This window comes from Cyanistes caeruleus, chromosome 1 (assembly GCF_971803275.1).
Source record: "Cyanistes caeruleus chromosome 1, bCyaCae1.hap1.1, whole genome shotgun sequence".
Classification (NCBI taxonomy): Eukaryota; Metazoa; Chordata; class Aves; order Passeriformes; family Paridae; genus Cyanistes; species Cyanistes caeruleus.
Window position 1 is genome coordinate 24,181,009 of NC_141701.1, and position 23,953 is coordinate 24,204,961.

Sequence of the window (23,953 nt, forward strand, 5' to 3'; positions counted from 1 at the left end):
GCAAGCCTCACTGCCAGGCTGGGCTTTTGACTCGGAGAGAAATGAGTGGGTGTGATTTTCTGATGTTTCTCATACCATGGTGCATGCATGATTGCGGTTACTTATTATTTTCACTCAGAACTGATTAACAGCAGAGCTCAAAAGGTACAGCTGCAGTTTGTCTTCCAGGGTCGAGGCAAATCCAGCTCTATTTCAGATACTGTCTGTGGTCTCTGAGCAGCAGGGGGTTTCTGTTGAACCCACTGCTCACTGTACCCCTATATCAAACACTGAACTTTGTTCCTGTGCATAATGTACCATTCTTGTTTCCATTCCTGAAAAGCTCATGACGCTGTATTTATTGAATCTTAATATTTTGCTATTGCGCTGGAATAATCTGAAATAATAACTTTAAATAGGTGTGAAGCTGAATACAAACAAAACTGATAAGATAAAAAGAAGGTTGAATGCAAGTACCTAATCAGCATTGTTGGTGAATAGGTTTAGGTTTTCTATGCAAGGAAATGATATGGGAGATAATTTTGAGAGGATGTAATTACTTTTACATAAAAATATTGAATTAAAAAAAAAACCTTACACTTTTATCTGAAAATATACTGTAGTTATTGGTAAAAGGAAGATAATTTATGTAGCATAGAAACAAATTGTTATTGAATATTTCTGTAAACAGAAGTTATGGTAATTCAGAAGACAAATTGAGGGAAGAAATCTGAACATATAGCCTCTGCAGAGGCTACAATTTTTCATTTTCCCCATAGGAACATGGTAGTATTGCATGGAATATTGGAGCCCAGTTTGCTTCTTCTGGGGACAGGTCGCTTTGGAAATATTTTTCAGCAAAAGTCACTATTACAAAAGGTTATAAATTTCCAGCTTTGTTTCTAAACTATTGACTTTCTAATAATTTTGAATAAAGCAGTGATAAAAAAAGTTTGAACACTTGTTAGTGACTCGAAAGTTAAGCTACTGATGATTCAGATAATACCTCAGGATGCCTTGAGTAAAAGAGCAATGACCATAAAACAGATCTCAGGGGTCACCAAACTTATGTGGGAGGTCAGTGAAGGAGACAAAGAAGTGGTCATTTGTTTATGGATGGCCATCCTTCAAGAGAGAAGAAAATTCTACAGTGAAATCTCCATTTCTTGCAGTAATAATTTAAAATCTTAGTATTAGGAAAATAGTTGTTGATTAAACTAAGAGAATCTGTTTGAAAAACAAAAAGAAAAACAACTTGTATTTATCTGTTGATTCAATTTGCAATTAGAAGCTCAATATAGAATAAAATTAATCTTTTGTAAGGTACAGGTTTTCTCTCTTCCCCCCTCTCTCTTTCACTTAGACTCTAAGTCTTATCACTTGTGATTGCTGAAGATTCAATAGAGCCTTTTAACTCTTTTTACAGAGCTGCAAGGACTTTTTTGTTACTGTCTTGTTAATTTACCAAGATTCATCTATAAAGAATTCCCTACATTTCAAAAAGGGTTACTCTGTTCCATATTCTTATCCTTCTGTGAAATGCCAGTGTTCAGTAGCTGCTCTGTGATTCCTTGGAGATGGGGACACATCTGCTGCATGAAACTACAGATGTTGACTAATGCACTGAAGAAACATCTACGTCTGGAAAATCCTGTCTGCTTTAGGCACTGCATTAGCATAGTCTACACAGACAATACAACTTCTGGGGTGTTTTGGAAAGAAAATTCAACTTAATAAATACAGCATTTTTCATTTAGATAATACCTTTCTTGTAAACACTAGTCTGAAAAATTGCACTCATTCTAGGCATGTAACTTAGAAGTATTTTGCAGTTTTAAGAATATGTAGACTTGATGTAGAAGCGGTAAAGCTGCTCCTGTGTTGGACTATTACTGTGAGCAAGAATTTCTTCTTGCTGCTTCTCCTTTAAATACCAGCACACTTGCAAATTTTGGAAAGGTTAGTCTGTGCCATAAGTGCTTTTCTGTAACAGATTTGTATAGTGTTGAATCCCAGATGGAATCAATGGAGCAAACCGATTTAAGCTTTTAACCAGCATGCAAGGGTATTTTAATGAAAATTAGTCTGATTTTCCTTTTGAAGCTGTGCATGTACTGAAAAGGAATGCTACAGATATTCTTTAGGTAATGCTGGTGACTTCTCTACCATTACTTGTCTCAGATTGCTAACTCTTGGAAGCATGTGTTTGTTCTTAATCGATGTTATAATCAACTGCTGTCCATTCTATTATCATTTCTTAACCTTATTAACCTAAACATTGCCTATTAATGTTTACATCCATGACACTTTGAACTGCTGACTAATCTAGATCAATCTAAGCCCGGTAACAGTGTTTAAATTGGTGCATACTCAATTTAAAGATTTTCACAATGACTTATTTTTGAAGGGTATAAGGAAAGGAGTTGAAATTATATTTGGTATTATTGCAGTTATGGTTATTCTGCGACTTAGTACACATGGTTTCAGCTCTGGATCTGGTTCCTGGACTCCTTTGTTCCTTTTTCTGGGTTCTATGTTCCTGTCCTTGCTTTCAGAACATTACCCAGCACCATCTCACAAGAACCCTGTTTTCATTTGCTTCTGTGGTCATTTCCCTTTTTCTTTTTTTTTTTTTTTCAGCCTTTCCTTTTATTCTTTTCCCATTCTTATGGTGTTGTATATATGTCAAATTAGGAGGTCACTTAATTATGCAACAAGTAATCGTATTTCCCTGGAAGTACGTACTTTCTGAAACAATGTAATGTTGGTTTGTTTTGGTGTTTCAGGATGAGTCCTTATGTGATGTTCTGTCTCAATCCAAACTTACCTTAAGGACAGGAAATATACCACTTCGTTTATATAAGACAAAATGTATAGATAGTCCTTGATTTTTTTTTTAAATGCAAAAGACTATACACTTTATCAGGAGAACCTGAGATATTCTTTGTTATTTTATTTCCCTTTTAGATGCACTGTGTTTGCCAACATCAAGGACTGCAAAGGAAGAAGCAGTTCAGGAAGCACCTGACTGCCTTGTGAAATATTTCAGTGTCGTGTGGTGTAAGGCATCAAAGAAAAAGCACAAGAAGTGGGAAGGCGATGCTATTCTTATTACAAAAGGAAAGTCAGTAATATTGAAAGATATGGAAGGCAAAGACATTGGCAGAGGTACTGTAGATTTGCATATTTGCTCAAGGGAACACCTGGCAGAAAATCACTGTGCTTTGAATTAACAGAGACCCAGCTCTTTAGATATTTTAGTTCTTGATACCAATGGTGACCACAGGATGAAAAAACAGTAGAGATTTTGGGTTTGCTTTTGGTTTGTCTTTTTTCTCAGAGTGGGGGGAAGACTGCAAGAAAGCTTTATATTTATTATATATAAGGCAGATGCATGGGGGAGGCTGGAGCAGGCTGAATAACATAATTCACAGAAACACCAAATGCTAATCCAAAGAGAGGATCTGGAAATCAGCGGCTGTACTAATTCAGCAGAAATGCCAAATGAGAGATGAGTAGTTGATTTTGGTTGTTCACATAATGCAAAAGTGAAGGAGTTAAAATTAGGGAAAAAGATACAGGTAAGTTTCTTGTAGATATTCCAGTCAGCAGTGGGGCAATCAGGAATTTCAGATGTTGGATCTCTACTTTTCAGCCAGTCAAAAAGCTAAAAATACTATCTTTGTTGGAAAGACAGGCAAACAGCAACATTTTCCAGCCCAGCCAAAGTCAACTGTGTAGCAATTTTTAGTCTTGTAGTTTTAGCAGCAGCTGCTGCTGTAAGACATAGTTTGGGTTGATATCAGAGTTAAAAATAAGACTTGCAAACCATAGGCTGCCGTCAACTTGTAGCAGTAATTTTTTACTGAGAGCAAAGCAAGAATTAACTTTGCTAATGGAACCAAAGATATTCTGTAAGGGAGTACAGTACATTGGACAATGTTTCTGCACAGCATAATTTGATTTATTTTAGGTCAGAGATGGCTTCTCTGCTCTTTTGTTACAATCATGACACTGTGAGCCTTGTTAAGACCAGGCAGTTTTGATTTGCAAATCAGTCTGTGGCTTAGAAGTTAATTTGAATTTATTTATAGCAAAGCAATATATGTACAGACTTGCTTGTTTTTAGAAAAGGCAGAGTGAAAGAGAGTAATGCCTGGAATGCATCAGCCACCACCCTGTTGTTCTTGTGTTTTTTCAAGTCCTGTCTTCTTGAATTAGCAGCAAACACAATAGAAAAAATGAACATTGTGATTTTCTCTGGTAAAAGTTTTTTAACCATGTTTGATGGTGTCAGAGAGCACAATACAAATGTCATTAGTGCTAACTTGCCCATTCAGAGTTGCTTTCAATTCTTGTTGATTCTAAGAAAGTAATAAATTGACCAATTTAAGCAGTGTGAGTTTTGAATTTCTGCAATTATTTAGCTCACTGAGTGGAAAGGAAATGTCCCGCAGTGGTGCTTACCTCCAAAATTGTATATAATACTGGGAAGTTTATAGTGAATGCATATGAGCCTTCAGGATTATTATTTTTAAATGGGAAGAAAAAGGCAAAGGAAGAATTTTTCTTTTTTTCCTTAGGCTTACCAGGGCTGGATCAAGAATGGCACAAGGGAATCAGCACAGACTATAGCTCATTTTTGAGGCAGCAGAACATCTTTCTGTTCTCCCCTGCAATGTCCTAATTCCTTAATAATGCATTGCAAAGAATTTAGGACGCGCTCCCTTGTAAATTGCTGTATGTTACAGAAACAGTTATTTCTGGCAGCTACATAAACAGTTGAGCCTTCCCAGTTTACATCTACCCTTAAAGCCCATCCTGTCTTAGAATTAGACTCTTCTGACCAGAATCAGCTATGTAGAGGTGATTAAAAAAAAATAAAAAACAGAGCAAAGGAGATCATAAATGCTCTTCCTAAGCATCCTATTTAGGAAGACACATGTATTCTTTTGTGTTCAGGCTCTTCAGCTCTTTCCTGAAATAAGTGTTCCTTCAAGAGCCAAACAAGGTTTGCTGTGTGCTTTCTGAATGCTTTCAGAGGAGAGTAAGAAAAGTATCTCCCTTTCCCTTTTGGCCACTGTTTTGCAGCACTTGCTTCGACTGTGAAACACCTCAGTAATTTTTTCCTCTTAGAGGAATTCAAATGCAGACCTTCACCTTCCAATCTTTCACATTCCTAGAAGAGGCAGACCTGAGCTTTGCAAATAGCTTCCAGGAGTCTTTATATATGGTGTTTGTTGGATAAAATGTGCCTTGGGAGGCCTTGCTTCTTTCTTCACAGCTGAGTGATTTAAGTGGTGGTCTACACTGTCATGCCTTTTTTTTTTTTTTTTTGTTTGACCTGACTAAGGATCCAAGCCCATTTATCCAAGTTTACACAACTTCATCAGTTGAGGTGAAGAATTCTGAAACAGAGATGTGGCTTTGACCTCTCTGAATTAAGAAAATAAATTATATATGTCCTCTGTTTCTTATGTGAGAGCTTCAACCAATAGAATACTGTTTAAAAGAAGGAACCCCCACTCTTTCCTACACTGTTGTCTTAAAAGGAAGTGGCAGCTGTAGCTGTATTTTGTAACGAGACCAGTAATATTTGTTGTAGCTGCACTGAGAATGCCCACCTGACTGAGCCCAACAACTATGGAACTTACTCATAAATCTTGTCAATAAATCAGAGCAAGTTCCAGAGCATATGTAGAAGTGAAGATTTCAGATGCATCTGAATCTTTAAGTGTAAAAAAACTAATTTAGAATTATTTTAAAAGTAGAATACACTGTTTAGATCAATAGAAGGAGGAGTTAGGAAATTTCTTTTGGGGCATGAAAGAAAGGGAGAAGTATGTAGGATGGTTATTAAGGCAAACTGCTGGTTTTTATCATATGGGGCTAATTTTTAAAAGTTCTCTTGAACAGTTGTTTAATGTTCAGTAGATTTGGTTGGTGATGAGGATGACTGAGTCTTTGCTCATATACTTTGCTATCTAATTCTGATTATTAGCACTCGCCTGCCACTCTGTTAAAGACATAAAGGCGTTGTGTGTAGCAGTTAAATGCTTCAGAATCAGTTACTTTTTCACAGTTTTTCCTTCCTGCCGGTGAGTACTGGTGTTAAGGAAGTAGTACTTGCTGTGTTGTCCTAATTGATTCATTTTTATGTTCTTTTAGGTACTGGATATAAAGCTAAAGAGCTAGACAGTCTCGATGAAGGTCAAACACTGATGGTTGGCGGAAAAGAAATTGAAGTGATGGGTGTAATTTCAGCAGATGATTTCAGCAGTGGCAGGTGTTTTCAGGCTGGAATAGGGACTCATGACACAGATGCAACTGCATTATCTCAGACTAATACAAAACCATTCTGTAAACCATTCAAAAATGTCTGTCAATCCAGTACTAAAGAGAATATGCTCAGAGATTCTCAAAGCTGCAAACCTCGCCATGATCCAAATGCTTCAAGTAAGATTGAAATTTTTAAGTTACTTTAAAAATCATCTGGCTCTCAAGAAATATTGAATGTGTAACCAAAATTTTCATGTTGGTCAGTGTATTACTGAAGTATTTCTGAGGTACAGTACTAGTGTCTAACCATGTTAGGATTTTGTCATGTGTGTTTCTAACTAGTGAAATACTCTGCACTGCATAGTTTTTCATAGTTTTGTTACAGGTGGCTGTGGAAACACATTAGTTTCTGAGCGTTTTGCCAAGGAAAATGAGTTTACTGGTCATACTAGAAGTTCTAGATGAGTTCCAGCTTTCCACTGGGGTCAGTGAAATACAGCCATAACGTGGCAGCACAGTAGTTGCAATGGAGGATCAGTAATAGAAAAGTTGTGCCACTTTGAGAGAATTGCTTCTGTCAATGCCTGATCCTTCACAGCCAGTGAGTGTTACTACTGTACTCAAACTCAACCAGACATATTTTGGAATAAATGTTTAGTTTTATAGTGCTAGAAGTTCTGTGTGCTGAAGGGCCATGAGAGTTCACATATTGTGTAGGAACAGGCTGGTTAAGCAGTTGTGTAAGAGGGAGCCTATAAACATTTGATAGCTGCAGGAAGTGGTGTTGATTATCTAAGCAGAAATATTCTTTTGTCTACAAACCGTTTAGGAGCTATATTCTGCTGGTAGCTCTATCTTTTAGCTGGAAGATAAAAGATAAAAAATATGTTGCTAAGCAGAGCAATGCTTATTTAAAAAAGTATAACTTTTTTCTACATTCTTACTATAATACCTCAATTTGAGTTCTTACCTCATATCTTGGTACTATGAGACTTTTTGAAGCTGTTATCTGGCTGCTATGTAAATAAACAATTAAATCTTAAACAAGTGGTAATTAGTGATATCACTGGCCCTTTTGTAGAGCATCCTTATTAACACCAGCTTCTGGTCTTAATTTAAGTTGAATACATTTTATCTAAGAATGTTCCTTCCTGAGATTGCAAGAAGATGCTGCATTAGCATTCTAACCAAAAATCTGACCAAAAAAAGCCTATATATTCAGCACATAAATTAACTTCTTTGCTGTTTCTGCACCACTTTGTTAAGAACTTACATTTTATTCTAGTTGTCTTCTGTGACTTCAGGTGAATTTGAATACCTCCTGTCAGATTTTGGGAGCTCTCAACGCTTCAATAGGCTGGACTCTCTCAGTCTTTAGGTTTGCTTACACAGGAGAATCATGTTATTTAATGCCTGATTGCATAACCTCTTGCAGCAGTTACTGAGATACTTTACAAGACCAGGACCTTGATATTGGAACAGTCAGAGGTTTTCATGTTGAAGTCTATGATTATAGTTGATTAAAATGCATCTTCTACAGAATGGAAAGCTGGCAGAACAGAACACAGTGACAAGGATGTAAAGCTATGCCTTCCACATATGATTTCTAAGCTTTTAGTCCAGTGTTTATCCAAGCCTTGTTTGTTCTCATTTTCATCCCAATTTTTGTCAGAAAAGTCGTATTTTTGTCACCACTGGCTCTTAAATATATACACATTTCAATTTGATTTAGTCCATCAGAACTCAGCTGGCTTTTTGTCAGTAGGAAACAAAATCTCCCTGACTGATATAAGCCTTCAAACAACTTATTCCCATGAATGAATCAGTATAGATCTACTCTAGTGTCATAAAAATACCAGAAGCCATAAATTGCTTACTCATTCTGTCCTCTGACAAAATACAATTTTTCAGTGAAGGTGTGTAGCAGCAGCAGAAGCAACCCAATATGGATATTGTCTAGCAAAAGTGTAATGTTTGTAAACAGATTATGGCAAGCAAAACTGTTATTCAGATGTTGCTCAATGCTTCATTCTCTCTTTGCCTCTGTATGTCTTCAAACTTGTCAACTTCTTTTATTCATGCACTCTGGCAGTCTTTGTCAGCTTGTACTCAATTCTTCCTTATTTTTCTTTAGTAATTCAGTGGCTTTTATCTTTGTTTCTTGGGCAGAGAAGTCTTCTCTACTGCAAGAATATCCCCTTGAAATGTGGTATTTAGATTTTATGTGGGTCCCTGTTATGGTTTTTTTCTTAGACTTTCAATTCAGAAGTATTTTGGAACTTCTAACTTAACTCTATGAATTCAAAGCATCAAGCAACTTTTATTAGGTAGGCGGTTCCACCTCATCAGAAAAAAACCCGTCGTATTTCTCAGTTTACCAACTTTACCTTTGAGAAAAATACAAACTATTTGGAAAACATCTTTAAAATAATGTTTTTATATAGAAGGCAATCTAGGTACTTATAAATGTATTTTCAGTCTGAGAATGTCAATATAAACAGTATTTTTAACAGTAATTAGATCCCTGACTTTAACAGGTTTTGCTAACAGACTAAAAGTAATGCTTTTATGTAATACTTGATTATGCTTTGAACTTCAAGATTCTCTAGTTATGCCACGACCAAATGCAAGTCATCAGTGGATGTTCAATAAAGCTGGTTTACCTGTGGTGGATGTAGTTGTAGATCCTTACATTGCAAGTAATCTCCGCCCACATCAGAAAGAAGGAATTATATTTCTATATGAATGTGTAATGGGAATGAGGTAAGGTAATAATTGTCCTTTTGGCTTTTAATACCTGTAACATTTTTATGCTCATGTTTGAAATGTGACATTTTGGGAAGTTTTGAGCAATTGTTCAGTTAATAAATATTAGTAGTTTTCTCCCAAAAGAAGCTGCACCAGTTTTTTCTGACCTAAATGTAGCATTACACTTGCCATGATTTTGCCAGATGTCATGAGAAGCTAGTGCACCAAAAGGCCTGTAATTTCTACAAACCAAATTTTGCAAACACAAATATAATCAAAGCCATGCTGAAGAACACTGTTTTCTGGGATTTATATTTCATATAATTCCAAATTATTAATGTAAGTTATAATTCAGGCATTTAGAATAAGAAAGATGTTATTTCAACCTGTTAAAAAAAATACAGCATTGTTTTTGAAGGTCTTTTCTCAAGTAATAGATTCCTTAAGGTATTGGATAATAATTCTAGTTCTAAAAGCAGATTTAACCTTTAGTTTTAGAGGACTAATGAGTTACTGTAGAAAATGAGAATTTTCATTCTGAGATCTTCTAGTACAACTGAGTAAAAACCTACAGTAGACATAATAAGTATAAATAGGTTCTTTATATTTCAGAAAACAAGCACAGAAGCAAATCCTTAAAGCACCTGCGAATAGTTATAGATATGTCTTATAAAATGTTACCAGCACCTCATTACATCTTGCAGAGTTAGTGGCAGATTTGGAGCTATTCTTGCTGATGAGATGGGCTTAGGAAAAACCCTGCAATGCATTGGACTTGTCTGGACTCTTCTGCGTCAAGGGCCCTATGGATGCAAACCTGTCCTAAAGCGAGCACTGGTAGTCACCCCCGGGAGTCTGGTGAAAAACTGGAAAAAAGAGTTTCAGAAATGGTTGGGAAGTGAAAGGATCAAAGTCTTTACAGTTGATCAGGTAAGATATATTTCCAAAAGGGGATTAGGTCATTATTGGCTCAAAATATAGGAATTATGGGGCTTTTTCCTTTTTTTTTTTTTTTTTTTTTTTTTTTTAACTAGAGACCAAGCCTAGTAATTATCTGTTAATATTTATTTGTAGTACTATATTTCTTCTTCAGATAATTGTCCATATGGGTATTTTGCTGTCAGTCACTAGGTCATAACCCAAGCTCACGTGTAGCATATGCCTGTCTTACCTTTCCTCTGGTTTCACCTGTGGAGTTGTAAAGGTGGTGTGCTCCTCCCTGTGCCTCTTCAGTTTAAGGAGTTTTCTGTTAGGTATCAAAGTGCACACCTACCCGGCTTTACATACCAAAGCATCTGCCTTGTACTCTGTTTCTGTGGTAGTTGCTTTTTGTTGTGTACTGAAAATTTGTGATTTGTTTTGGCTGCCTATTTTGGGGTACTTCAGAAGGTTATTCCCTTTACTGTCACTTTCAAGAGTTTCTGTTGGGATGATTTAAAGTCTCATGAGTTACCAAGCCTAGAGTCTCAGTGTTAGGTAATGAGACTGTCTCTCGTCTCTAGTAGAGTGCAGACAAGTACAAATCTTATTAAGAAGCAGGATGATGCTGATCCCAGTCCCCTCCTAGAGTGAAGCTGTTCTTGCTGATTTCAGCATTCACAAGTTCCAGGGAAGTGGAGAGCTTGTAGTACCTCCATTGGTGCTTGCAACAAAGATAAGGATACTTATATTCTAAAATTATTTTTTAATCTAATACTTCTGTACAGGTAGACTGATGAAAGAAATAACCTTCATTCTAAAGTTTATCCAATTCTTGTATCAACCAGATTTGCCTTTAGTTTCTTGCATTATTCTTATTGGAAGAATGAGCATTTCTGATGAAACAGAAGTTTTCAATGAAAGTTTACTTCTTGGTAGGCTGTACAAAATTCTGTAACAATAATTATTTCTTTTGACTCATTATTGCCGAACTCTTGAAACTGCTGACCTTCCACTGAAGACACTGGATGTGTAATAGGTGCATTTTGCATCATTTGCTTTTATTACTAACTTGTTTCAGGTTGTGGAAATGAATCAAACTGACTTGTCAGGAACAGTAATATAATACAAGTCAGGATGGGAGATATGAAATTTCCTAAAAGAAATGGATACAAGGCAAAATAGAATATGGCAACATTTTAACCTAAAAGGCTAGTTAGAGATAATTAAACATTTTTTTAAAATAATATTGGGAGGAGAAAGCTTGAATTTGATTACAACTATTATGCCCCAGAATGACAGTAGCTTTAATTTTCTTTAAATCCAAATAACTTTAAAACTCTTACTCATTTTATTGGACCTATTTGATTGGGGACACTCAGCAGCACTTTAATGACTGTGTTCCCAAATACCACAGAATACACTGTCATGCAAAAGGAAGGCACAATATGACTTGCCTGGGATATAATGAGGTATTTCAAAATAATTTACTGTCTATCTTCTTTGGAAAAACAGCAATTACCATACAGTTATTTCTGCAGTATAACTTAAAAGGAAGAGCTTGTCTCAAGCATTTTTTGTGTTCTTGTCTATAAGGAATGCATTCAGAGAACTGGTAGACTTTTTAAAATGTTTTCCTCACTTTCACACTGAAACACCACAAACTGATCCTAACCCTTCAGTAATAGACTTCTTAAAACACCAGGATATTATCTGCTTTTAAAATGTGATTACAGTTTAATTATGTTAAAATGCAAATGCCATGTAGAGAACATTGCTTTTAAAATAAAGGCATCCTCACAAAGTTTGCTTTTAGGTCTTGGTAATTCCAATTATAAGCATTTGCAATGTGTTTGAGAGAATAATTCTTTTATCTGTCTGCAGAGTATCACTTCTTACAGGAGTTGTTTTGATTTGGTTTTTAAGTCAAAATATCTGGAAAAATAATTAATTACAGGCCTACATTGCTTTATTATTAAGCATTTTTGAATTTACATTTTACAGCTACATTGGATTTGAACTAGTGCAAAGAAAGCTCTGTTCAAATAGGAAGTCTGGGACATTATGGACCTCTAATACTGATTGACAATTGCTCCATATGTGGCTCCAGGCAACTGACTTAAACCTGTCAAGTTACTTTGGGTAATTGTTGAAATGGAGGCTGTAATATAGACATATCTTGCAGCCAGTTAAGAGTAGGAATTAATTACTTGAAATTAGCTTGTAAATTTATTTTAATTTTTCATCCATCATCCACTGCTGTTACATACAATAGGAAATACATTATATTTGACTGCAGGAGGCTAGTAAGGGACTCTCCTGCTTTTTTTTTTTTTTTAAGGAATTCAAACTCTCCTGCACACCTGATATTTTTCCAAGGGAGGGATGTTGGTGGCTGTTCCCCAGTGCCTCAGCACTTTCCCCATCTCAGCTCACAGCCTGAAAGTGTAGGAAAAGAAAATGGTTTCTGAACCCTGGGCATCTTCTGGTGCTTGACCAGGTCAGGAGAAGTTCAGAGAGGCATTGCCTCTGTCTTCAAGACAATGTGGAGCCTGTATGCTGGGCTGGGACAACACTGGGTCTTTCCTACAGGGCTCCTCTGTGTCTCTGTTCCTGTGTTGGGAAATTTTCTGCTCCTGTTTTTAAAATGGCAGTAAAAATACAACAAGAAAACGGGTAGTTAACTACAGTCCTGGAAACAACAGGAAAGCTCAAGTCCAGTCCCAAACACCTGAAGAAATGGGTGCATATCCTTGTTACCTGGTCCTTACTACTCCTTGCTTCCTCCGATGTTCTGGGCCTCATCGTGAGCAGCATGTGGGGGACTGAGCTGCTGCATCTTTGTGAGATTAATGTGCTGGATTCATCCCATAGATTCATCTGAATCACCTGTTAGGAGGCTCTAAAGGTTGTGATAATTAAGTGGTGCTGCTTTTACAATGTATTACACCATCTGGCTCCAGACTTAGTCGTCTGTGTTTGGTAACTGATCTTGTTTGGAAATAAAAATACCTTCTAAGACTCTAGACTGATTTGCTTTCACAATTAAAGAGGTTCTTCAGCTTGTCAGCTGCACCCATAGCCTGCTTAGTTAGTAGACACTGTTAGGACATAGGAAGAAGCCTTCAGGAAATTACCATCTGGAGCCAAGTAGAAAGGTAAGGGACATGCCCCCAGTAGATTTTTCCAGTTTTATGCATAATTGCAAGACAGGTAAACAATCCTAGTACATTTACAAGTCTGCACAGAAATGCAGCTGTTTCTAGGAAACCTTTTTGGAGGAGACTGTCTGTCCCATTACAGTGAATATTTAGTGTGTGCATTTCCTTCGATAGAAATGAAAATTCTTGGTGTCTTTTGAAGGAAAATGGCTTGAGCTTACTTCGTCACAGAAAGTGACCAGGTTTGTCAAGCTCAATTTGTCCTTGGTGAGTTTGTGTTGGCTTTTCCAGGCTTCATCTGACGTGTGATAGCTCCCATGAAGATTCGTCCCATAACTTAAAAGTTCCTCCTTTAAACCCTACTTGTAGATGGGGATGATGATATCCTTCCAGTCATCTGGGACTTCCCCTGCTTTCCTTTGACTTCTCCAAAAGTTGTGCAGAGTGGCCTTGTAATGATGTCAGTCAGCTTTCGCAATACCCCTGGCAATGCCAGGGCCCATTAATGCCTAGGGGTCAAGCTCCTGTAATAGCTGACCCCCACTCTTCCTTCACTTACACTGGTGGTCTTTACTTGCATTAGCCTGGATTTTTGTTCCTGGGGTGGGGGACCTGCAGTGCTGGTGAAGACAGAGGTGAAGAAGGTGGTGTGACTAATTCATCTCTCCTTTTTATTGGTGGGCCAATATTTTCCTTGGGCTTTACATACCTGAAGAGCTGTTTCATGCACTTTTCGACATCTTTGGTTAAATTAATTTCTAGCTGAGGTTTTGGTTTTCTGTCTGCACCTCTCCAGGCCCTGGAAATGCCCTTGTAGATCTCAACAGGTATTTATCCACATTTCCATCGCTTGTAATGCTTTTGACTCAAACTTTGGTTTTAATTTTGACTCAGAAGCTTGCAGCTAAGCAAAGAGGTTTTTTCCTCCACCTGTTTCCCTTTTATTTGAAGGAGATGAACTATTTTCATGCTTCCAGAAGAGCATTCTTGAAAAACTCCCAGCACTTGGGAGTTCCTTTGGCCTCCATGAAAGCTCCCTGCAGAATCCCTCCCACCTGAGCTCTGAGCAAGTGGAACTTTGCTCTTCTAAATCTGATACCTAGAAACAATTCAATAGGTTAAATAGTATTAATATAATATCATATTAAATAATACAAAATTCAGTTAAAAACTACAATGGGAATTCTGATAGAATGTGGTAACTTCCTACTGGACATTACTGGACATTACCAGGCTGAGATCCAAAGTGAATGTACAAGGAGCTAACTGTGGCCCTTCATTATCTTGGCTTTAATTATTCATTTGAAGCTTAGCCAAATGCCAGCAGTGAGAAGCTATTACAGGAACTCTGTGCTTTTCACCTTCATGGTACTGTGTCTCAGAGGATTTGAAGGCTTAAAAGAATAATAAATTTTTTTTTAATGAGGTGGTAAAAGTCTAAATTGCTGTATCAGATCTCTTCTGAAAATTAGGAAAGAATCAATAATCTGAAGTCATGAAGGAGATAGTAAATATCTTGTGTCATGTGAGAAGAAATTTCTGTAGTTACTGGATTTTTAAGGAATGTGATGATTTTTAAGGATGTGATCTCCAATGTATTTTCCTTTATTCCTGCAGGACCACAAAGTAGAAGAATTCATGGGTTCTCCACTTTATTCAGTTATGATAATCAGTTACGAGATGCTATTGCGATCTTTGGATCAAATTCAGGCTGTAGAATTTAACCTCCTCATCTGTGATGAAGGACATCGTCTGAAAAATAGCACTATTAAGACAACTACAGCCCTTACTAGTCTATCTTGTGAGAGGAGAATTATTCTTACTGGTTAGTATTTACAGTTACTTCTAATATTTTTTTATGTTGATAGTGCTAGGTTGGGGTAAAAGAAAAAGATATCTACAGTGTGAGATCAATTGGAACTTTGGCAATGGATATTAAATGAAGAAATCTCAAGTCTTGTAAAAACAGGTTATTTCCAATTTTTTTTTTCGGAAAGGCAAAATTTGTCTGTCTTCAGGGGCAAGCAAGGATCCTTGGATCTTCTGTAAGGGAATCAGGACTCTGTATACACTCAGTGTTTTCCTTTGCAGTTATTTAATAAAATTGAGTTAGAATTTGACTCTTTAAATTCCTTTATCAGAACAATTATATCTGCAGTCTGTTTAGTTAGGAGTACAGTATCTTGTTATTCATGGTAAAGTTTTAGATCAATTCAGGACTCTGAATAATTCACATTGAAATAAAACATCTGTTTTCAACATACATTCCCAGTATTAAACTCTGCATTCAATCTGTGCTTCCATCAGTTCAAAGAAAAAAATAACCAATTTCAGAATTTTTTTTCCTCTTTCAAGGTACTCCGATCCAAAATGACTTGCAAGAATTTTATGCATTAATAGAGTTTGTGAATCCAGGAATACTCGGTTCTTTATCCACATATAAAAAGATATATGAGGAACCAATTGTCAGATCTAGAGAACCTTCAGCAACAGAGGTATTTGGTTAAAAATTTCAGCTATAGAAAATTCATAGTAAAGTGAAATTTGCATTCTATGTAGTAAAGTGAAGCTTGGGACTACTAATAGTAGCTGAAGCTTTTCACCTTCCTATTTGACATAAAGTCACTTGTTTTCCAAAGGGAGCAGAAAGAGAACACATATGTTAAAATCACTTCATTTTGGCTGCCTATTAATTATCAAGCAACAATTGGGCTTCCAACACCTGCATTCCTCAAAAGGCCATTTGCATTGCTGTGTGATGATACTTTATTCATTCTTAGCTTCTTTACAGTACTGCAAGGTCTGCATACTTTCACTGCATCTCAAGAATATAATCCAAGGCTTGGATGTCATCTGGGACATTGTTTTCCTTTGTTTAAGACTTTAGAAACCAGACATAGAACTAATGCAGTGTTACTAATTGGAGAAGAATTGGTCATTACAGTCCCAGAAAGTGGTATCATACTTTTAAAAGGTTATTTAAATACCTAATTAAAATCATACAGAACATTGTTCTGATGAAATGCAGGATTTTGTAATTAATTTTGTGCTTTGTTCTTTTAGGAAGAAAAGGAATTAGGAGAAAAAAGAGCGGCAGAACTCACACGCCTCACTGGACTCTTTATTCTAAGAAGAACACAGGAGGTCATAAACAAATTTCTGCCCCCCAAAAAGGAGAGCATAATCTTCTGCCGACCAACAACACTGCAGCTTGAATTGTATCGAAAACTGCTTAGTTCTCGTGTTATTACATCCTGTCTGCAAGGCAGGCTGGAAAATAGTCCACACCTAATATGTATAGGAGCTTTGAAAAAGCTTTGCAATCATCCATGTCTTCTGTTTAAAGCTATAAAGGTATCTATTTGAATGGGGGTGTGTGCTTGCAGTTAGTCATTTCAGCAGACACAGGTAACTAAAACTGTGTTATCAATGTACATATTGCTTAAGATTCTTTCCATACTCTCACAAACAACTTGCTCTAGGAAGACTGCTTTGAAAAGCACAAGTGTTAGGAAATCTGAATATACTCAGGAAAGGTATCTCACCAGTTTCCTCTTGCCTTGTGCTGTTTTCTCTTTCTTAATGTATTTTCCATCTTAACCTTGTCTCTGAATATTTGTAAAAATACATATAAATGTGAATTTTACAAAGAACACTGTTAACTAGAGATTACTACTTTAGATTACTAGTATGTACTTTGCTGGTTTCTCTGAAACCTTCCTGTCCACATGATAATTTCACTTTTTCAAGCTTAATGACACTGCAGGCTCAAGGTGTCAGTGGTACTAGATGTCTCCATTACCACTTCTCCTGGGATTGTACATAAAGAAATGCTCTTATTCCTATAGGCAAATAGGATGATAGTTAGAACTTACAATAGTAGTATTACTTAGTAATAGTAAATTCTATGGCCGCTGGTTGAAGTCCAAGTAAGGTGGCTGGAAATGTAAATCTTTCTTATAAGACTTCATGACTTTGGTGGAATATCCACAGTGCAGTATCCCTGTAACTTTCAGCGCTGCCAAATACTTTATTCCATATACTTTTTATTTTTCATATACTTTATACTTTATTTCATGGTATAAACATCAGAAACTTTTCATACACAAGAACACAAGCCTTTATTAAATATGGGGATGAAAAGGACTGTATGTGCAAGTCATTTATTGCCATTGTGGTTTTGGCATTTGAGTGGTCTGGCCTTTTCCTCTCTGTGAAACATTGATTTTCTAAGTAGAGCAAAATATTACCTTGTATTTCTGCTATTTCATTGTTTTTTTCTTGCTAGCTTTTCTTCATTTCCAGTAGGATAACTTAATCTTAATGACTGTATTTTCCTAAGCAGAGTGAATGATTGGGAAGTATCATAACAAGATATTATATGATTTAGAAAAAATAAACACTGTATTGATTTCCTCCTCACTACCAAGGTTTAAATATATCTTTACTGTGGAAATACATTTCTGTGGTTAAGTAGAGAAGTTGTACACAGTTTCCAGTTTTAAGTATTTCAGCTTTCTGCTTAGCTGCAAACAATGTCTTAAATTAAAGACTGTAAACTAAACTTAACAGTACAAGTATTTTAAAACTTTGCTTTCAGTCCTGTGTTGGGAGGTTGTCATGCCCATGCTCACATAATACATTGCTTTGTGGCAGTTTTTTATGCCTCCTTTTGTCTTTGTGATAAAACAATAGCAATCTTAAAAAAAAAAAAATAGGTTAGAGGGCATATAGAATTTTAATCCTTTTATTTTCAATAGGAGAAAAGCTGTGATCCTATGTCTGAGGAGTATGATGAGTCCAGCCTCTATGAAGGTGTAATAGATATCTTCCCACAAGATTATGCTTCAGATACTTTCTCTGAAACTGACTCAGGAAAATTGCAGGTGCTGGTGAAGTTGTTAGCAGCAATCCATGAGCTCAACTCTTCTGAAAGGCAAGTGTGAAAAAAAAGTAGAAGGGAGGTATTGGGAGTGACCTTCTGGACATTGATTTGCTTTTCAAATGCATGGGAGTGTAACATTCAAAATAAAGGTATTGCAGGTGTTTGCAGGAGTACCAAATTGATTTAAGCGTTGTAGTCCTGGCTTTCTTGTGAAATTGTGAAACAGAATTTGCAGCTCATATAATTTTTGAATATGCTGTTCATATTTTTTGCAGTGACACTTGTATTTTTTACACAAAGCAAGTAAGATAGTTTGCTACAGCCCTTGTGCTGCACCCTATACTTGAAAGGCTTTCCAATGCTTTGTATCTTCATGAGAAGAAGTATTAATCTATTAAATTGCACTGAAATCTTTTCACTACTAGATTATAAATTATTTCCTCTTTAATCACGTTTAACTTCTTGTTGATTGCTGCCTTTTCTAAAGTTCAGGGCAACCATTCTCAGCAGAAGGATTTGCCCATGAACCACTTATTTCCCCCGTGGTAAATGCCACTGACATGCAGAAAAGCTTCTGTTTAGCATGGGGTAATAGGATGCACATGATTAATTTCTGTGCAATTGCTGATTTGTGGGAATCTCATATGATCTGGTGGCCCAGGAAAATTTTTTATGGACTCATGCCTTAAAGCCCAACTATTCCAAAAGTATTTAACTTTTAACTTTTATTTCAACTGATGTTTAAATAGGACACACTGTAATTCAGTAGTGGGAAGTAACAGCAGATCTCTTGACACTGAAGCAATGGAATATGAAGATACTTTCTTTTTACAAATCAGAAAGTTGAGCCTGTTGCTGGAGTTTATATACTCAGCATCCATTGAAACCAATGACAGATTAATATCTTAATGTACTTGCCTTATTTCATGTAGGTTGGTGAAACCAGGGCTGTCAGTAAGATGTGTATGTCTGTAGCAGTACTTCAGGAGCTGCTGAGTTGAGGCATTACTTTATGCCTTTAAGTTTTGTCATGTTAATTCAGTGCAGCTCATGTTTATTTTTCTTTGGTTTCTCTGCTTTCATTGATACTAAATAATTTTTGCAATATACAGACTCAATTCCAGTCCTAATCTACAGTTTATATTCTATTTTTGAGTGCAGACAAAGCTGTGAATGTTGTGTTGATTGACAAAAAAATAAATCTTGCAAAGTCTTTACAAACAAGAGTTTTTGCTTTGGAGTCATGGAGTAGTTCATTTGTAAAGTGTAATAATAAAAATATTCTAAAATACTCCTAAAATGTTAATATTTTCATTTTCCCCTGAAATTATTTGTGTAGATCTTCAGAACTTGTTTTTAATCAAAATTATTAAAAAAAATAATGAAATGTATAATTATTTTTAAAAACCAATGAAATATATTGCATTTAATTTGGATTACAAAAGAGCTCCAAATGAGATCTGGCAGAAATGCCCAGTTCTTTTACTTATGGCTTAAATTCAAAAGATATTTGTGTACTTAGAATCATCTTCTATATTAGGGAGAATAGAAACGCTAGATTTTCAGACCTTTGAAACCTAATTAGGCAAAATTTCAGAGAAAATAAACCAACACAGCTTGGACCATTATTGTAAGGGATCAGACTGATTTTGATTTCTAAAAAATCCCAGTGTCTATCTTGTACTAGTCTTTATCCCCTTTGTTTTCAACCATGAAATGTAGGACAGAGTCTATGCTTTCCTACTCAACTTTCATTATGCTTTTTGTTAGAATTTTCTGAGGTTTTCTGTAGAAATTCATAGTAACTTTTTCAGTAAGTAGAGTTATATATATATATTATTTATTAGCTCCTACAACATCCTCTGCAAATGCTGTCTTAACAACAGTTATTTTGTATAAACAGAGATTTTAAAAAAAATAAATCTATCTTTGTGATTGGTTCTGAATGCCTGCAATCTGTGCATTATGCCAAATTCTGTCTCAAAAGGAGACATTAATTATTTAACATTTGAAAGCTTGACAGTAGGTATAAGGCATCCAGATCTGGTATGTGCTTCTAATTAATTGGAAATGTTTTATCTCACAGAAAGTATAAGTAACCCTGGGTTGATGTGTCATTTTTCACTCTTAATTTTATTATCTTAGATACCTTCATTAATTTGTAACCGAACTTTAATTTTACCAAGGTCTAGGATGATGACTTTGTTTTACTGTTTGACAGAGTTGTGTTGGTATCCAATTACACTCAGACATTAAACGTATTACAAGACGTATGCAAACATTATGGATACTCCTATACTAGACTTGATGGACATACTCCTGTCTCCCAGAGACAACATATTGTTGATACTTTCAACAGTAAATTCAGCCCAGCTTTTATCTTTTTGCTGAGTTCAAAGGCTGGTGGAGTGGGATTGAACCTGGTTGGAGCATCTCATTTGGTCCTGTATGATATCGACTGGAATCCAGCTACAGATATTCAGGTCTGGTAACAACTGTGTACATGTGGGTTGGGATGCACATCAAATGAATTCTTGATTGATTTTTGAATTGCCTGGCTTTACATGTCTTAATGCTACCAGTTTTCACATTGTATCTGGATAAGTACAGCAAATGAGGGAAAACTCTTTCTAAGATGAAAAGAAGAAATATTTCTCTGTCGTATGATATATATTTGGATCAGTAGAAGCCCTCTTGCAGCAAAACATAAAAAGATTAAATTCTTGTTTCTTAGGAGGAATGAGTCATGTATCCTCTTTGTCTCTTGATGTCTTTTTATCTGGAGAGTTGCTGTGTTTCTAAAAAGAAAAGGAAAATGGGATTAGATTGCATAGCAAATGTTGCTGTTGATTTGCAATCCCTGAAAAAAAGGGAGAGACTCTGATCAGAATTGCAAGAATGAGAAAATCACATGGCAGTGATGCCAAAAGAAAGAAAAGAAAGCCAATGCTTTACTATTCTTGTAAAGGCACTGTTGGCCTCAAGGGATTATTTAGCTGGCATAAGAGTCTTCAGTTAAAATATTGCTTAAAAATAACAATTAAAAAAATCTTTTTATGAGCTGAGTAAGAAACTTTTTATTGTGGAGTAATGCTGTGTCCTTAATACCTGAAACAAGCCCTGATTCTTGGCCTTGCTCTTCTTCCCAGGGTGAATTAGTACCCTCATGTGGCCACTTGTCTTGTTGCTTGAAAAAGTCTGCTAAATCAGATAAAATTGCTACAGGTTGCCAGAGACTGCAAACCCTGTTTTGTGTGTTTGTACCAAGGATGTAGGTGTAACCCATACATTTTTGGAAAAAAAATCATATAGCAGTACTCAGATTTATATTTTGTGTGTTTAAGAAATAAAGGAGGTGCAAACAATCATTTTTAGAATTTCAATAGAAATGTAAAAGTAGCCTTTCAAAGATGTATTGTGGCAAAAAAAAGAGCAATTTTGGAGATGGGGGAGAATGATCAGTATTCCTGAAACATTAAATAATTGTTAATGCTTGGAAAACAAATATGAAAAGGGGAAATAATTGAAGCACCTACTTTCTTACTCTAAGTATACAGAAAGGAAGAGAAGCATAAATAGCAGAAAGTAAATTATATTTTCAAAACTGTTTACAATTAATACCAGAAAACTTACGCAAACACAGAGAATTATTGGGGAATGCATTATCCATACAAAATCTCTCTGAACAAGTGAGCAGAACTGACAGTTTGATCAGTGGAGGCTACAGGCTTTAGTAAAGTATCCTTGTATAGCAGGCTGTTAATGCTCTTCATCTTCTTGCTTTCCTCAGGCAATGGCTAGAGTGTGGAGGGATGGTCAGAAACATACTGTCCATATCTACAGGCTGCTAACCACAGGTCAGAGATGGTGCTCAGCTTACCCAGAGTGAGACAGATGTTGGCATTTTGTCCATAAAAGAAAGAGAGGAAATGTTTTTGGAAATAATTTGTTCTTTAAAAATATAAATTTGTTCTGAGTTTTAAGACAGAGACATCATACTGATTCACTTGCCTTTGCTTTGCTTTTTCTTAAAGAATTGAAAATAGTGATTTAGCATTTCCTGTGTATATTGTTGTCAAGAAATGGATTTGACTTCTTTGTAAATATCGGTCAAAAATGACCCCAATTTATCTGTTTTTCTTTTCAATACAGGCTCAATAGAAGAAAAGATTTATCAGCGACAGATCAGCAAACAAGACCTTTCTGGGGCAGTTGTAGACCTTTCCAAGACATCTGAACACACACATTTTTCTGTTGAGGAGCTTAAAAATCTCTTTACTCTACATGAAGATTCCAGCTGTGTTACTCATGACTTGCTTGAGTGTGACTGCATGGGAAAGATTGACCATCAAAGTGAGTTGTTTTCAATTATCTCTGGCACTCCTGAGGAGTCCATTCTTAATATATGGTCTATCTCTGGAGAAAACTTTGATGCTCAGTAAAAGAGGATTGAAATAATGAGGTTCATGATGGAGTCTTCCACATACTGGCTGATTTATCTAATCCATAGGAGTCCTTCATGAAAGAAGGAGGAAGAAGATTAATTCTTAGCAGTAACAACCAATTCATTTATCATGCAAGTAGCAAATATTCACATCTGTCCTTTCTGTCTTTTGTTCTTTTGGCATATCAAAGTTGTTTTCATATTTTGCAGTGTACATGTATATAGATTTAAGTTGGAAACAGGATTAAAAAAAAATAAGCGATCATAAATTATGTTTGCATCTTACCCATTTTAGTTTTTATAGCTCATCTGGTTTCTTAAAGGAAAGAGTGACTATTGCCTTGGTATGTTTCTCTTTTGAAACATACTCATGCCCCTCTTTTGGGGCATGAAATATCAATGTACACTAGTTACAGGAGTGATAGTGTAGTACCAATTCTGATATCTTTCTAAATGCACACAAAAACCTCAGTAAAAAGAACTCAAGAAATGGGTACAAGAGCATGTGTTCGCAATAGGCAGGGCAAGAAAAAAGTAATGCAAACCTAATACTTTTTTGCTTGATGGTTTGCATGTTCCCAGGTAATAGGTTAGACTTGTACTTCCTCATCTCATTCTACCCAAAATGGGGAGGACTTGGCTAGTGATAGCATAGGGCTTCTGTAGCCATAAGAATTTTATTATCTCCTTGTTTTTTGCTCCATATGCTGATTAAATCATCTTTGTATCTTTCTTTAATGATTGAAAAAATTAGACCTTTTTTTTCTGCATAAGTGATTTCCTGAATTTACCATACTACACTTAGGTACTCTTACAGGATCTTTGTGGGAAAGGCACCTTTTGTGTTAGCCACGTTTTCCCAGTGGTATGTAGTGAGGCAGGTGTGGCTCCTGGATTGCAGAAATCCAGAGAAATTTTGTGTTGCTACTGTGATGAACACTGGTGCTTGTCATTTGATTTAGCAGCTTGCAACTGTCATAATATCTTGACTTCTTATCTTATGCCTTGAACACACTTTGGTTTCATCAATTCAGTCACAACATTGTTGTGTTCTGTGACTTTTTCAAGGGTAATTCCTGGCCCCAGTGAACAAAACCTTTTGGCAGTAAATCAAGGAAAATCCTAGAGGCAATTATTAGATTTAAGTGGTGGTAATGATAGAGTGAGGGGAAGGTTTGACTTCCTAAAGAGCAGAGGACAAGCTGTCTCATTGTCTCCCTAGTCAAGTTCTGAGTTACGGGCTTCAGTTTGATCACCCCAGAATGCAGCTACCACTGGCTGGTCTCTTTGCCTTTCCTAAGAACAGAAAATTGTCAAATTACTGCATCAAGGAACCAGATGCCTGGTTACTGGGCATAGATTCTGCTGCACAGAAAAGCCAGGAACTTTCAGTGATTTGTATCCTCCATTTCAAGCAAGTATGATTCAAAAGATAAACTAAAGAGGAGCCAAGCTATATAATACGGGTCTCACAACCATCATCTCCCGTGGTCCATTCACACATCTTTAGAAAACTACAGGGGTCTTGAAAGGAGGAAA

The 23,953-nt window shown here is 36.1% G+C and overlaps 1 protein-coding gene across 8 annotated transcripts in view; it reads left to right on the top strand.

Annotated features, from left to right (window-relative positions):
- Positions 1-23,953, top strand: part of RAD54B (RAD54 homolog B) — a 62,457-nt gene that overhangs the window by 36,037 nt on the left and 2,467 nt on the right. For 7 of the 8 annotated variants that reach the window (XM_086882771.1, XM_086882779.1, XM_086882809.1 and 4 more), the window contains 11 exons: positions 2,947-3,147; positions 6,148-6,435; positions 8,859-9,021; positions 9,711-9,936; positions 14,703-14,910; positions 15,441-15,580; positions 16,149-16,439; positions 17,846-18,021; positions 20,192-20,453; positions 21,761-21,827; positions 22,123-22,323. In XM_086882771.1, the coding sequence (XP_086738897.1) occupies positions 2,947-3,147; positions 6,148-6,435; positions 8,859-9,021; positions 9,711-9,936; positions 14,703-14,910; positions 15,441-15,580; positions 16,149-16,439; positions 17,846-18,021; positions 20,192-20,453; positions 21,761-21,827; positions 22,123-22,323 (2,223 nt within the window). The remainder of the gene's footprint in view (positions 1-2,946; positions 3,148-6,147; positions 6,436-8,858; positions 9,022-9,710; positions 9,937-14,702; positions 14,911-15,440; positions 15,581-16,148; positions 16,440-17,845; positions 18,022-20,191; positions 20,454-21,760; positions 21,828-22,122; positions 22,324-23,953) is intronic. The other variant, XM_086882787.1, reaches the window with a different exon arrangement.